Below are 15,783 nucleotides of genomic sequence, written 5' to 3'. Positions count from 1 at the left end.
ACAAACGTGCATGGGCACACACACAGAAGACTCTGAAAGAAACACATTGAATTATGCACTGTGGACCAGGCTATGTAGGTGTAATTGAGTTGTTTGAGGTGAAGCTAATGAGCTTTGTCAAATAGCTGTGGATTCAGATTCTGCCTCCACCACTAACTGGCTGAGAGACGGGACATTGGATAAATAAGTTTGTGCTGGTACACCTTGAGGTCCTGATGTGTAATGTGACAACTGTGAGTGACTCTGCCTTCCCATAACGTGAGTGGATCTGGCACAGCTCTAGGAGCTTAGATAGTGCACAGTGTCTTCTTAACATTTTTGCTTTTTCCTTCCCTTCTTCTCTGATTTCTCTTCTTTTGTAAAGAGAAATGGGTTGCTTTTGTAATATGAAAAACAAAAAGTAGTTGAAGTTTTTTTTTCGTTTCGTTTCGTTTTGTTTCTAAGAATCAGCCAAGGACTGGTGGGTCTATTATCATGGACTCGCCTCTTGCTTGAAGCCAGTTACGAGAGGATAGAAAAGCGTGAATTAGGCAGACCCCAGCTATCCACCTGGGTTTAATTTTCATGATTTTTCTCAAGGGATGCTACCCAGGGTAGACTCCCACGTTTCCTTTGGCACCAAACCTTTCAGGATGTGAAATGGAAGCTAGCGGGAATCCCCCTGGGTCTGTGCATCTCAGGCCCTCCCTGAATGATAGCGGCTAGATGACCCGACGTGATGATGCGCTGGTGTGGTCTTCTAGCCTGTGGGTCCGTGGTAAGGAGGGTGCTCCCGACTTTGTAGGAGGTGAAGGGCTCTTCATTCCTCAAGCTGGAAAACAAACAATATCATGTCAAGTCTGCAAATTAGGAGAAAAAAGAGGGACCATCTGAAAATGGCAGAGTGGACGTTGCTGGAACTTAAAGTAAGCCTGTTTCCTGGCTTGGCTTTGAATTTGGTCCCCAGGTTGCCTGATAGGTAAGGCCGGAAGCAAACCACAGTGCCTGTGATTGTCAGGGAATACAAGCTGCATAGCACGAGGCAATCTGCAGAGTTGAACTTCAACAAGTGGCTGCTTCACAGGGCCATGCGTGAGGCCTCGGATGCTCCAGGGAGCACAGTTGCAGTCCACTGTGATTTTATAAAAGACACTGACATGCATTTCGAATAGACAGTTCTTATGTCAGTCCCCTAAACCGACATAACCCTGAATCATAATTCAGTGACGGCATTTCTACAAGAAGCAAAGATAATAAGCTCAAAGTGCTTTCATTTTCTGTCTTTCTTTTTTAATATAGGGAGAATCGAGATGGGACTCTCCATTAGAACCCAGATGAGGGCCCTGGGAGTCATCACTGTCTGATCTCTGAGGACATTAGCCCAATCTTTTTCTGTAGCCAGAACCAATAGTGAAACGATAGGAAGATAGTAGAAGCAAAATAGTAAAAAATAGTAAAAAAAAAAAAAAAAAAAATTCTTTTCTAGTATGAAAGTGTATGTGAGTTCTGCATGTGTGTAGAATAGGGTTGTGAAGGGGCAAGGGAGGCTATTTGACACAGAGCGTGTTGTTATTTCCTGCTCACATTATGTGCTCCATGTGGGTTGGCAGGGTCCCTGCACACACGGCCACTCAGGGACCCAGGTAGGTGTTGTCTCCATTGCCTCTTAGATACACCGTCTGGTACATGTGTCCTTCTTGTTCACTGCTGGAGTCAGTCTCGACAGCAGCTGTATGCTTTGGTTTGGAATGTCACATGTCACTTCCAGTCAACTACCTATTGGTCAGAACTAATCATGCAACCTCGCAATGGGAGGGAATGTATCATCTCCCCATGGGCCTAGAAGGAGAAGCAAAAAGATGTGTGTACACACTCTTAAGTCTTTACCAAAATGATGCTCCTTTTGCCTACAAAGAAAAGGATTAAGGGACTATACTGTTGGTTGATATCATTGAACTTGGAAACAGAGCAAAAGACAGGCTTATTGAAGCAAGTGCCACCAGACGCAGGGAATAGTGAGCCTAAGAAACTCATACTTCAAAAGCATATGTGAAAAACCACTTTTGAATAAAAGTAAGTTAAGTAGATCAGGGATGAGTCTGTGGTGGGATGATTGTATGTTCGTGATCTCTGGAGGTGGGTTCAAGGAGGAAGAATGTATCCCCCCAGCAAAGGATTTCTTGTTGACACAGATGGTAACTGGGGATGGTTGATCAGTGGGGTCTGGCTTGGTATAACTTTTCCTTGGTCTTACACATTGCAAGTTTCCATTAATGTAAAAGAAGCATTTGAACCTGGAATTCACAGACTTTTAGCAGAAGAAAGACAGTCAAAGTGTCTTAAAGACATGCTATGGACATTTAAAAAAAATTTTTTTTAAAGATTTTTTGTTTGTCAGAGAGAGAGAGAGAGACAGCGCACGCACAAGCAGGGGGAACGGCAGGCAGAGGGAGAAGCAGGCACCTCACTGAGCAGGGAGCCCGATGTGGGGCTTGATCCCAGGACTCTGGGATCATGACCTGAGCCGAAGGCAGACGCTTAACCGACTGAGCCACCCAGGCGTCCCTGCTATGGACATTTTAAGTCAGTATTATAGCCAATGTTGAAGTCAAATGAAAGCATCAGACATCTTACATAGCAAAAATGCCACTGTTCCAGCTAGTGCTTGGTTCACCTGCATAAAACAAAACCCAAAATATTATTGGCTTAAACATATCAGGGTTTATCTTTCCACTTAAAAGAAGTCGATGGCTAGGTAGCTAGTCCAGGACTGACCTGATGGTTCTATGAAGTCAGTGAAGACTCCTCTTATTTTTCTGTTCTACGATTCTCAGCCATTTGGCTTCTATCCCCAGAAGTTCACCTCTTGATCCAAGATGGCTCCTGGAACCTCTGCTATTGAGTTCTTTTTGAGTTCCAACCCACAGAAAGCAGAAAGAAGGGGGAGGCAGAAGGAGGGATGTACCTTCCAGCTGAGTCACCTCCCTCAAAGGAGTTTCCCAGAAGTGCCACTCAGTACTCACTAACATCCCGTTGGCCAGGACTGAGTCACGTGGCAACATCTAGCTGCAAGGGAGGCTGGGAGATACAGGTATTTTCTTTTGTCTACCTGAGGGCATTACTCCACTGTATCATTAGCCTCCTGATACTAAGGAAAAGGGAGAAATAAATATGTTCCATTCTCTCTTGCTATGCCTCTCACAGGAATCTGCTTGTTACTCATACTGAGAGCTGCTACCCACTTGGCTGCCCCATCCCCTTGAAAATGAACCTCTCCCACCCCTATCACAAAATATCCCCAGATATCTACCCACAGAGAGAGATTAAAGTTAGGGGAAGTTTATCTTTGGTATCTCTGTATAGATACCAAAGACTGTATAACTCTTTTGTATGGTTTGGATTCCTCCCAGGAATCTAATTGTGCAATTTCTAAGTCTTATGCCATTGTGCCTACCAGGCTCATGCTTCTGACAGTATCCTATGCTCCCAGTTTGCCGTTCTTTTTTTTTATCTGCCCCTCTGATCTCAGATAAGAAGAAAACAATCAAATACAACCAAGTTAAATTAGGATGTCCATTCCTGATACTATCCACCTGGGCATTTTCCACTTAGAAAGTGAGTATTCAGGGTCCCTGGGTGGCTCAGTCAGTTAAGTGTCCAACTTTTGGTTTCAGCCCAGGTCATGACCTCATGGGTTGTAAGATCGAGCTCTGCATTGGGCTTTGTGCACAGCACAGAGTCTGCTTGAGATTCTCTCTCTCTGTCTCTCTCTGCCCCTCCCCCTCCATGCTCACATGTGTGTGTGTGCTCTCTCTGAAATAACTAAAAAAATCTTTAAAAAAAACAAAGTGAGTTTTCCGTGTAATTTGACGTATTAGGGTTAACAGTGGGGAATATTTTCAAACATAGGAGGAAAGATCAAGAAATGTTAAGAAAGGGAGCTTTTGGCTAAATATATTATCTTGCATCAGGAGAAGTCTGGAGCTCAAGCAGTTTAAGATTTAGTTAATGCAAAGGCTTAAAAATATTGTTAGGCACTTAGATTAGCTCTGACTTTCTGCTCTGCTTTCCCCAGCACATTGGTTTATTCTCTGAGGCAGGCTCACCCCACAGTCACAAAATGGTTGCCAAGTCCCAGGAATCACTTGCAGATAATAATGAGTAGAGACAACAAGAGATAAGAATGTGCCTGTTTCATGTATGCTTTAAAGAGTGAAGAACACCTTCCAAGACGCCTCTGCCAAAAGAACCCCTCTCATGAGGCATTGTCCAGAATGGCATCACATACCTGTCTGTGTCTCAGCTAGGGAAATGAGACCACCACAACTGTCTCCCACAAGTCAGGAATTCTTTTTGGGCCGGGGGTGGGAGGGACTGGAGGTTTATCATCAAGGACGAAGGGAGGAATAAGGGCTGTGGAGCAGGCAGCCAACAGTGTCTGCCCGGGGTCCTCCATGGCATCCATATTGGCAGCCAATTCCCTGTGTGTGAATTCCCTGTTAGAATGGCCCTCCTTTCCATCATTGACTCTGGGGGTCATTGCTTGGTCATTGGAACTCCTCACCCAGTACCTTCAACAGAGGCCTGGACCCTGTAATGGAAACTTTTCAGTGGTTGCCAAATCCTGTCCTTAATACTATATTGAACATACCAAATCCTGAAAGATGTGGAATAGGAAAAGCCGGGGCCAAGGGCAGTTCCCAATATTAAATCCTTGGTGATAATGCAGGCTTCAAACCTATCAGGCTGAGACCTTACCTTTTATGCTCCTTGGGTTGTAGAAAGAGCATCCATCCTCAAAACAGAAACCTGTCAGATGCTTTGGATATACTGACAATACATTGATGAGAATTGAATACCCATAAATTGCACAGCCCCAGGACCCCAGTGGGTGCCCTGTCTCACTGCTTATGATTCAGAAACCCTGTTTATTTGTATCAAGGACAGTTGATACTTTAATCATCAATAAACTAACGTTCCAGCAGCCTGCCATAAATTTCTTGTCAAAGCAGAGATTATTAGAGCACTGTGATGAAAGATAATCCCTACCTAGACTTATATTTGTCACTTTCAAAGCCTCCAGTTGCTTGGGGGTTACTATAGTGAGAAAAACGTCGCCAAACAGAACCCCGTGTTTCCTACTTTCAAAATATCCGTGAGTTAATTGACTTGCATATTTTGACCAACAAGTAGCACCAGCTCTTTTCACTCAATGAAAAATTGAGTTTTGAGAGCAAATATTTTGTAAGGAAATGGAGAACAGATACTAGTATTCTCTCTGGTTATAATTGTTAAACAGTGGACATCTCTCAATGATTGCTAGCATTTATTATATTAATTATTAATAATAAAATCTGATTCTTTAATAATAATACAGTCGTACTTACGGTTTATTGAGAGCACCATGCTGAGCACTTTTTATCCCATATCTAATTGAATCTTGCAACAGCCCTATCGAGTAGACATCCTGTCTATCTTACTAAGTAAATGGTTGCTCATTTGCAGATGAGGAAGCCGTGGCTGACTGAACTAAGTCACTGCCACACTCACAGAGCCATTAAGTGGCAGAGCTGTATTTGAGGCAGAGTTCTGAGCCATTTTCTAGCTCACTGCAATGTGCAGGGGGTTCAAATGAGAATATTAAAAATGAGATTATTTCTAGACTAAGACAACAAACTAAATGTGAATTAATTTTCCCTTCTCACATTAAGGATTCTTTTCCTAAGCAGATACCCACAAATTACCTGCATGTGCTGGTTCCCTGAGACAGCTAAGCCTTAGCTCCCTAGGACTCCAAGAGGGTGGTTTGATTAGGTGGTGACTTCTTTCCCACTGGCAGCATTGTGGTGAGGGTAGGGAGGCTTGCCAGAGTCAGAAGTTTTATGGGAGATCTGTTGCACTAAGTGATGGTCCAGTTCCCAGCTAAGGGATGCTATGTTGGTTCCAAGCTCTTCTTCCAGGAATCAGTTACTTGTAGGACCATCATGGCCTTCTGCTCACGGGATGTCTTCAGATTGTTTCTATTAATCCATTCATAAATAAGTTCAACAGTCTCATTTCCCCAGATGCAGGGGAGGGTGGAGAGAAGCCAGAGATGCCTGGTGGTCATGGTTGGCCACGGAGCAGCTTTTGTGCCCCCACCATGGAACAGGCTCTGTATTTGTTTTCTAAACTTCCCACAACAGAACACCACAGACTGGATGGTTTCAACAATAAGAGCTTGTTTCCTCACTGTATTGGAGGGAAGCTGGAGGTCCAAGATCAAGGTGGTGGCAGAGTTGGTTTTTCCTGAGGCCTCCTTCCTTAGCTTGCAGACAGCCGCCTTCTCGCTGTGTCTTCACATGGTGATCCCTCTATCTGTTGGGCCCATCCCTGGTGTCTCTTCCTTTTCTTACAAGGATACCAGTCATATTGGGTTAGGGATCTACCTTCATGACTTAATTTAAGCTTAATGACCTCTTTAAAGGCGCTACCTCCAAATAGTCTCATGTCACGGGTTAGGACTTCAGTGTATGAATTTGGGAGGGATACAATTCAGTCCATACCATGGCCCATGCTGGCCATGAGGGATGATTTGGTGAATAAGGAGGAAACAGTCCCTGCCTTCCATCAGTTTTCAGGAGAGAAGAGAAGACAGTCTATAAAAACAGAAAAAAAAATTCACTGAGTTAATCACAAGATGGTTAGCACTGTGACAAGGAGTGTAAGGTCCTAATGCAGCTTAGAACAGGTGACTCCCACTTTGTGTAGGGGGTGGAGAAGGCTTCCATAAGGAGATGAGCTTGGAACTAAGGTGCAAAAGGGAGAAGGAGGAGTTTAGGCAGGAGAAGGAGGGCTTGGGATGAGGAGGAGAACCAAACAGTAGGTGTGACCAGGACATTAAGGTCTGGTCCTATTCCAGACAGTTCCAGGAACTGAAAGGCAGCCTGCATGGCACATACCTGGAAAACAAGGGCGAGGGATTGTCCAGAAGAACATAGGATCCATAGCTGCAGCCCTTGGTAATCATATCTAATGCTGTGGAATAGCAGTGGATTTGCTCAAGAAGTGATGGTTTGTGATTCTCTGTCTACATCCTGTTTGTTGAAATCAGAAATTCTCAAAAATTCTGGGTCCCTAAGACTCATTTAGGGATTTATTTTAAAAATATCTCTTCCTGAGCCCTACTCCCCAGTGATTCTGATACATCCTGGATGGGGTCCAGGAATCTGTATGTTCAACAAACACTCCTGGTTCTTCTGGTGCAGTGGCCCAGAAACCCAATCTAAAGTTGACATGTTACTTAGAAAAGCCTAGAAAAGTTGAGTACTACCAGACCTATTGGAATGTCTTCCAGATCCAACCAAAGAGGGTAGGGTAGAAACTAACCTTTACTGAGCCATTACATTGGGGACACTATAGTAAGTGCTTTGTGTATATCAGCTCTTTCAATTGAATACAACAGTCCTACTGAAGGGGGGGGTCACATGAGTATACCCATTTTACAGATGAACAAAGTAAGGGACTGAGGGGCTAGATGTGTTTTGTTTTTAATGTCATACAGCTTGTAAGTGACGGAGTAGATACCCAAACACCAGGTTCACATGGCCCTGCAGTGCATGTGCTCTCAAAGTATAGTCTCTAGCACTCCTGGTACCTACTGAGCACAGAGGCTGACAGTGCTTTACACACTTTGACTTCTCATTGTCGTTAGGTGATCCAGAAAGGCTTGGATTGTGGACCTGATTTGAACCAAGAGTCTGCTGTTGATTCTCTTCAAAAACCTGGCAAAAGCCCTTGGACCTCACTCATTCCTTTTACTTGTCATACACATTATTAATCTTTACCAAAAAATCCAGATTGCTTAGGAAAATAAAATACAACTTGGGACAGAACCAGAATTTTCTAAACGATGAACTTTTCAACATAGTTTGTATCTCAACCCAAAGGCATTCTGTCCCTAAATTTAAAAAAAAAGTAATAATAAAATAAAATAGAGTTTATTTTAAAAATTGCTTTGCAAACTCCTTTGGAGCACATTGCTGCCTTATTGGATGAATCATATTTTTAACTTTCACTTCCCATCAACTTAAACATAATCTGTCAAGGAATTGATGGGCCAGTTGACTGTAAATGAGTTTGCCTTTCATGCAGTGCTGTTCCGTCCGCTTGCCACAGAAATGAGTCCAGGTCATTCCAATATATTTAATTAATTTTAGAGATGAAATTATTTTGCCCAATAACTGGAATGCTAATAGGACTTATTGTAATGGTTCTGTTCACGTTTGTTGGTTCGAAAATAAACGCCTTCATTTCACTATTTGCCTTTTGGTTGCAGCCCGTTAACCCGTCATACACCGTAACCTGATGAACATCATGGCTTAATTGTAAGTTAATGTGCACCTAGTTTTTGGAAAGCAGATTTCTATCTTAACTGCTAAGTTTTGCCCCCCAAATGAATTGGAGTTTCCAACAGAAGGATGGATTGGAGTGACATAACTCATACTTTTGAACATAGTGGCTTTATCGGTGCCTTGATAACACAAATTTGAACTGATTTTTGGAAGTTAGAATAAAGTGAGGAGAATAAGTCTTAGCTCGCTAGAGCATAATTGGGGCATTGAGATTTTTGGAGGTGTACTACATCTGTAATGGGGAGAGGTTGCCAGTAGTAAGGGAGGGACAATAGAACCTCTCTCGAATCGAAGGCAGAGTTAAAATCTGCATATTAATAGCTTTCCTGCTAGTCCCGAATAGATTCATTCTTCACATCTCAGATATATAAAGCTTAGTTCAAAATAAATTCTGGGGAACGTTCAACCTGATTGAATCTGCTGTAAGCTCTGTTAATATATTTGTTCGAGTCACTTGCACTCAAAAGCTTTTTAGGCAGAATATCACTTTTTTATATTATTCATGGTAATGTAATTCCCCCCTTTAATCTCTTCAGGGTTTCCCATTAAGTCATGATATGCGGTTTAGAGAAAGTTGGATCGACCATTAATCACACTATCTGGACTTCTCTGTGTCTACTTTTTGTCCGTCTTTTAAATCAGTCCCTTGGCGGCAGCAGCAAGACATGGGGCCACTCCAGACCATTTGATCGAAATGCTCTTGTCAGGAGATGGGGTGGCTAATCTGCAAGCCAGCTAATGGAAATCATTCTGGGCAAGGAAATAAAACCAAACAACACGAACAAAATCACTGCATATTATCGGAATCAAGTACATTCTAAATGACTTAATCCTACAGTTTGGATATCAAGCCTAGGGGTAAAATGCACTTTGTAGATGACTTGAGTGATCCAAATACCTACAACGTATATATGCATAACCTGTATTAGGCAGGACACCTGTCAGAGATGGGGACTCTTTAAAGCTGTTTTTATTTGACCAGGCAAAGTAAACAAGGGCATAGTGCGTTGGGTGGGGTGGGGGGGCAAGAAGGGGAGAAAAGCCCACATTAGAAACACCGGATACATGGTACATGTTCAAGAAATATTTGTGGTTGAATTCAGGTACCTGGTATATATCAGATTTTTATTTCAAAAATAATGATTGTGAATCTTTAAAAGTTCTTTGACTTTCTCTTCTTTCCTAACCCCAAAGTAGTAACTCCTAAATACCGTCATTAAAATGATCTTATTTGATCATTTAAGACCAAAAAGTGACAAAGCCAGCTTAAGGATTTGAGGGTCATAGAAATTAATTTTTGGCCTAGAACAGGGTCGGCAAACTTTGTAAAGGGCCAATTAGTAAATATTTTTGGCTCTGTGACCTGTAAAGTATCTATCACAACCGCTGAACTGCTAAGTATAGTAAAAGCAGCCATAGATACATGTAAACAAGGGGACATGGATGTGAGTCAATAAAATTTTATTTACAAAAATGGTGTTTGATTTTTGTGGTTTAAGAACATGCTATTTTCGATCTTGGATGAGTGTTTGTCTTTTGAATTTTCGTTTCTTTCTGACATAACACAAAGCCCTTGCTTTGGGATTTCTCGTTAACCGTGACACTTCTCATGGAACGTCTTACTCCTGCGCTTCTTGGGGAACAGCGACAGAACTGGAATGGTTGGTTGGAGCCAGTGTGGACATGATTCTTTCCATACTCGGGCAACTGGGGAAAACATCAAGAGTTTGGAGTAAGGATTTGGAACAAAATGATTGAAGGCCAACTTCATTTTTTTTTTTTTTTTTTTAGGATAAAGAGAAAAAGGAACAGGGGAGATGATGTGCCTTCTCACTTGGCTAGAGGCTCAGGGTTAATTGATGAATCTGTTATAAGGGTGTGTTGTAAAGTCTTTTGAGGACAGATGCTGCATAGTTAGGCTTCTGAGTAACAGAAAATATATTCCATGATGAAGGCATTAAGGAATCATGCTATAGGTTTTGGAAGAAACCTGAGGAAAACAGAAACCTCAGTCTTTTCCCTGGGTGTTACTTAGGTGGCTTGTCTTCTAAACATTTGTGTATCGTGGTCTGAATTTTCCAAAGAGAAGAGGGCTAGTGGTCATGTGAACTCCTGTTTCTTTGTTTATATTTAAAATGTTAACCCTAAAATTGACTCAGTGTAGTAAGGAACTGGGAGACTGTCTCCCTGCTTCCTTGGAGACAGGGACATCCATTGTATTGTTGCAAATGCTTGAATGTTCCAGGGAGGCAGGGCTAAGGCGATCTGGTCTGTTCCCTGTCACTCTTTCAAAGGAGAGGAGTACTCCAAAGCTACATGAGTGCACGTGCTAGCTGTTTGCTCCCACAATTCTGCTCTGGATGGTGAATCCCATCGGTGGGAAGCAGGCACTTCCAGCCACCACGGCTCGGATCGCCAGGGGCTGAGAAGCCCTTAGGGCCCCATCCTCCCGTGAAGCTGCCCTGACAAAGCAGACTCTGTCTCCTTTCACCAGACCAGCGTGATGGCTCTCCGTTTTATGCTCGAGATCAAAATCAGTGGAAACCAGTTTCGCCTTTCCCCGTCCAGGGCTGGGTGCCCAAACAGGTGTCGTGTCAGCTGGATGGTTTCCAGTCCACAAATCCATCTCCTTCCACACGTGGCAGCAAACGCAGGGAGGCTCTCAGGACTGAGTGGGAGAGGGTTCCTGGTTGTCTTACTAAAACCAGGTCCTAGTGGGGGCCAAGCCATCCTTGGCTTCCTGACATGCTTTCTTACCCATTCCCTGGGGCACCCTCTGGAAGGAAGATGATGGAGGGGTCCCTGGTGGGGTGACCCTCTGATCAAGGCACTCCTTAAATGGACCCCAAAGTTCACATGGAAGTGTGACATCCAGTTAAAGCTAGATTTTCCTAACCCTGGATGCCCCCCCCCCAAAAAAAACATGAAGATTATACTGTGATACTGTTCTGATGAAGTTGTCTTACCCTGTAAACTGTCATGTGAGTTATACAAAGCCATCTCCTTCCATACAGGGTGTTTTATTTGAGATCCAGGAGTAAAAGGCGCATCTGTACCCTCCATAGCATCTGAATCTTAATGAATGAAAGCACAGAGAGTTCTTTAAAAGGGACTTGTATGGGTCTGTTTATAGTTTAATAGCATTTTATAATCTTACTCCACATTGGATGCCGACTGTCAGCCATATATGGAAGTGAAGCTCTCTGCTGGTTTCCTGAGCAAGGTGGCTGTGGTCAGAGACGTACTGAACACGGAGTACCCCATGGGCCAATCCACTGCACACACAGCCTCCGCCCTTGTCTCCAGTGTGCATGTCCCCTGGAAGTTTCTTCTGTGGCTATCTTCATTGTTTGTCTTCCTAAAGAGAAGCAGGTTTTAAGTTCCTTATCATTCATCCATTCTTTATTCCTTCTTCAGTCTTTTCCTTGCTTCTTTTCTCCCCGCCCCCACCTCCCTTCGTCCCACCCTTCCTTCCCTCTTTTCTTCCCTTCCTGTTTTGATAGGCTTTAATTATTACCCAGGTGTGGAGATCAGGAGACAACTGTTATCAGAAGGTTGGTTTGGGATACTCACGGATCCCAAGACAAAGGGGACCCACCATGCAATGGGGCCACACCGAGCAGCTCCAGGGTTGTTGACAAGTGGAGGGAGAAGGGAGCCTTTATTGTGGTTTCTGCTGAAAGGACCAGGGAGGGAGGGTGAGCCGACTTAAGATGGACTAATTTGCATCATTTCAGTGGGCTCTGGGGCAGAGGGGCTCTCCCTAGTTACCTGGTACCTGGCCATGGGGTGATCAGGGCAGGTGGATAGTGGCCCAGAATGTGGGAGCCCCATAGTGGAGGCGGTGGAGTTACGGACTCTGGAGTGGCTGGTTTGCATTTGAAAAGTGCGCTGATACACGAGTTGTTCCCTGTCTCTAGCATTCAACTAACACTGGGAAGGGTCTGCTTTTGGACCGAAGACCAGGACCATCTTGTTTGTCTTTTAAATCATAGCATTGGATGGGACTGTCCAGGATACCTAGGGCAGTGCTCCATTCACTGCACGCAGATTTGATTATTCGACTCTTTTCTTCTCTATTTTTGAGTCACTCCCAGATTTCATGACTCCCAGAAGTCCACTGCCCACCCAAAGCTTAGGACTCTGAGTGGTCGCCCAGTGCGCCGTGATGACAGAAGTGGGACCTAATGCAGGAGAACATCCACGGATTGCACAGAATTTGTAATCCTTACCCAAGCATTAATTTTGCTGCGTAGGCAGCCTGTTCTCCCACAAAGCACTGACTAAGAAGAAAAGGGGCCCAGAGCCCCCAGCAGGGCCTGGCTGACAGCTTGTGGTTCCCTGGCCATTGAAGGTTCTGAGGAAGGTGGAGACATCAGCAGGAGGGAAGGAGAATTTGGAAGGAGCATTTTTGTGGTTTATTTTCTTCCCTCCTTCCCTCCCTCCCTCCCTCCTTCCCTCTATCCTTCCCTCCCTCCTTCCTTCTCTCCCTCCTTCCCTCCCTCCTTCTTTCCTTCCTTCCCTCCTTCCTTCCCTCCTTCCTTCCTTTTTAATAATTTTTAATTATAAACATAGTTAATGCTATGAATGCGCAAAAAATGAAAAAAAAAAACCCTTCTGGCTTTTTACAATCCTCTGGAGGCATGCATATTTCTAAATTTAAATATACTTTCCGACCCTGTCTGGAGAAAGGAAGTATTTTTTGGCCAAGCTAAAAGAAAGGGAAGACATTGCCTTTTATTCTCTTGCCCATGTTGCAAAACATGTTTTTTCTTAATATTGTTCATTTGATGCAATTACTGCTGAATATTATGAAGCACCCAGAACTGGAACTTTGGACATTGTGACTTTGGGCAAATTACTTTTTCTCTCTGCACCTCAGCTTATTCATCTGACATCTGAGTAATGGGGATAATAGCACTATCTACATTCCAGAGCTTTTGTGAGTAGTCCTCAAGATAATGTGTAAGAGGGGCCATTACACACTTTACACTAAGGGGATGTCACTTCCTCCTGCCAGTATTATTATTATCATTCCCTTCACTCCTGAAGAGCCTTATTCTTCACCTGAAGTAAGCAGAATGGGGCATATTCACTCTTTGGAAAAGGAAAAAAAATCTCACAATTTCAAAGGACTTTATGTTTGGAGTGATTTTACTAGAAACTTCAGAGAAGCCTCCTGTTTTGACATTGCCCACAAATACCGGAGGAAGACTCTTCTGAGCATTGCAAGGAGAAAAATGAGAATGCCAGCTTAAATAAATGTTATCCCAACCTCTGCAGAATCGTGGTGTGTCCGATTTTTTAAAATGTCGACTGCAGGGTATTTATTATTCAGTGATAATAATAAATCGCTGCTTCTGAAATCCAGGGACTCGAGTGTCCTGGAGGGAGGAAGCAAAGTGCAGAGAGAAGAGCTTCGAGAGGCAGAGGTCCAGCCAGACCTGGGCTATTAATCATCGCCCTCCATTATTTCCTGAAGATTCATTCATTGTTCCGTAGGTACCTAGAGGGTCAATTAGAGACCACAGACAGGCTTTTTCAGAGACACAGGAGGGTCAATTAGGCCCTCCTTATAATTTTCTGCTTTAACAGCAAATGCCAGCCTATTGCAAATCAGATGCAAGGGAGTTTGGAAATAAACAGGGTACTTTCCCTCCTCCTCCTTTAAAAAGAAAGAAAGGAAAAAAAAAAAAAGACTTCACAACGAGATATGGAGGCGATCAGCTCTTGGTAACATATGGCTTGCTGTCGGGCTCCAGTTCAAGTTAGGCAGAGGGGATCTTACCATTGACACTTGTGGGGTCAGAGCACCGGGAACGCTCAGGGAATTTCTATGATGGAATGGTCTGTTCCCATCTCTGAGGTGATTGATTTATCTCGGGTGCAATTGGAACTACACTGGCATGAGGGTACGATTATAAAGAACACAAAAGGGTACCTGAAATCAATGGAAACAGATACTCACCCTGACACACAGTGGGTCACCACTGCCCACCCCAGGTTTGGGAATGATTTCAACTAAACGCACATAAGTACTGTTTTGCATGACACTGATTTTTACTCGTTTTACCCTGGGATTGGCAAACAAAGTTTGAAACACATTGCAGTAAAGTCAGAGGAGGAACGGAATTGTCCTAAGTGATGGAAATATGGAAGGAAGATGGTCAGAAGTCTACGTACCCCCTTTTCTCCTACGATTTCGAAGTGGCTTGCTAGATTTTGACTCTGCCTGTTCTGAATGTCTAATCTTGTTAACGGAATGAAGGACGTATTACTGCTCTGCTTCGAGATCCTTTTCTACCTCTCTACCACCAAATAGAGATCTGGAAGTGGAAAAGAAATACTTTTCGTGTGCAAAAACCAATTCTAACTCAAGTGATGTTTTTTTCTTCTTCTGGGATTTCAGTGCTACTTCTGAGCCCCAGATTATCCGATGTATTCAGATGTTTGTTGAGAGCTGGCTAACGTGCAGGCGCTATTCTAGATCCTGGGGAACCAGCAGAGAATAAGGGAGGCAAAACCCTTTAAGTTCCAGAATGCTGGAGCCCAGCCTCCAGGGCTGCTTTTACTTTCAGCTTATATATATCCTGCATGATTTTCAAGAAAGGAATTAGGACGTAAGCTGGGAAGGGTGAACTTGTGTCTACTGGAGTCTTTGCTAAATCCACTGAAAACTGTCCCATTTTTTTTCATTTCCCTGAGAAGAGGACATGAGTGTGCATTTCTTTAGAGCAGGGAATTTGCCTGTTTTTGTCCACTGCTGGTTTTTCTGAGTCTGAAACAGTACCTGGCACATGGTGGGTCCTCAGTGAGTATTTGTTGACTCGATGAACTCATGGCCGGTGGGCAGTGGGGGGAAATGATTCTGGGGAGCTGGCCTTTCTCCCAGCCCCCTGAGCAGCTCCAGCCCCTAACTGCTGCTGTCTCCCCGGGAATCAGCTTTTTTATTCCCCACATTTTTGCTTTCTGATCAAAAGCAAGAAGATCTAGTGCTTGGACCCTCCACCCTCATTTCCAGCTTCCATCCCCAAAGTTGCCAGTATGTGTCTTGCAGATGTCTTTTGTTGGGACTGCTGGGTTTTTGTTCCCTTCATGAAATAAGTTAGTTGCCAACATTTTACAAATTGGGAGACTTTACATCACAACTGGGATTTCCTGCTTCTCTTGAAAAAACAGAGCTGGCATCATTTGCCTGTGCTTCCAAGTGGTAGCAGCAGGCTGGATTTGAGCTGGGCTGCCCCTCTCTAGCTGGGCTACCCTTCTCTAGCTGGGCTGCATGTCCGTTGGCTTTCCGTGGTGCCCATCAGGCCCACTTCACTCATAGAAACTGCCTGGCCTCCTAGGAGTTGGAGTCTGTAACCCCTATATGGCAATGACACTAATTCATGAGCCTGCCCATTCACACCCT

The 15,783-nt window shown here is 43.8% G+C and overlaps 1 protein-coding gene across 4 annotated transcripts in view; it reads left to right on the top strand.

Moving 5' to 3' along the window:
- WWOX (WW domain containing oxidoreductase) overlaps positions 1-15,783 on the top strand; it is a 918,520-nt gene that overhangs the window by 342,256 nt on the left and 560,481 nt on the right. The window contains exon 8 of one of the 4 annotated variants that reach the window (XM_081806337.1): positions 8,909-12,864. The exons of the other annotated variants lie outside the window; for them this stretch is intronic. Coding sequence (XP_081662463.1) covers positions 8,909-8,962 — 54 coding nt within the window. The 3' untranslated portion in view covers positions 8,963-12,864. Of the gene's footprint in view, positions 1-8,908; positions 12,865-15,783 lie in introns of those variants that run through there. 4 annotated transcript variants of the gene reach the window in all.

Source organism: Leptonychotes weddellii, chromosome 16 (assembly GCF_054177405.1).
Source record: "Leptonychotes weddellii isolate Sample4059 chromosome 16, ASM5417740v2, whole genome shotgun sequence".
In the NCBI taxonomy this organism is placed as follows: Eukaryota; Metazoa; Chordata; class Mammalia; order Carnivora; family Phocidae; genus Leptonychotes; species Leptonychotes weddellii.
This window is presented reverse-complemented; position numbering and strand designations above follow the sequence as displayed.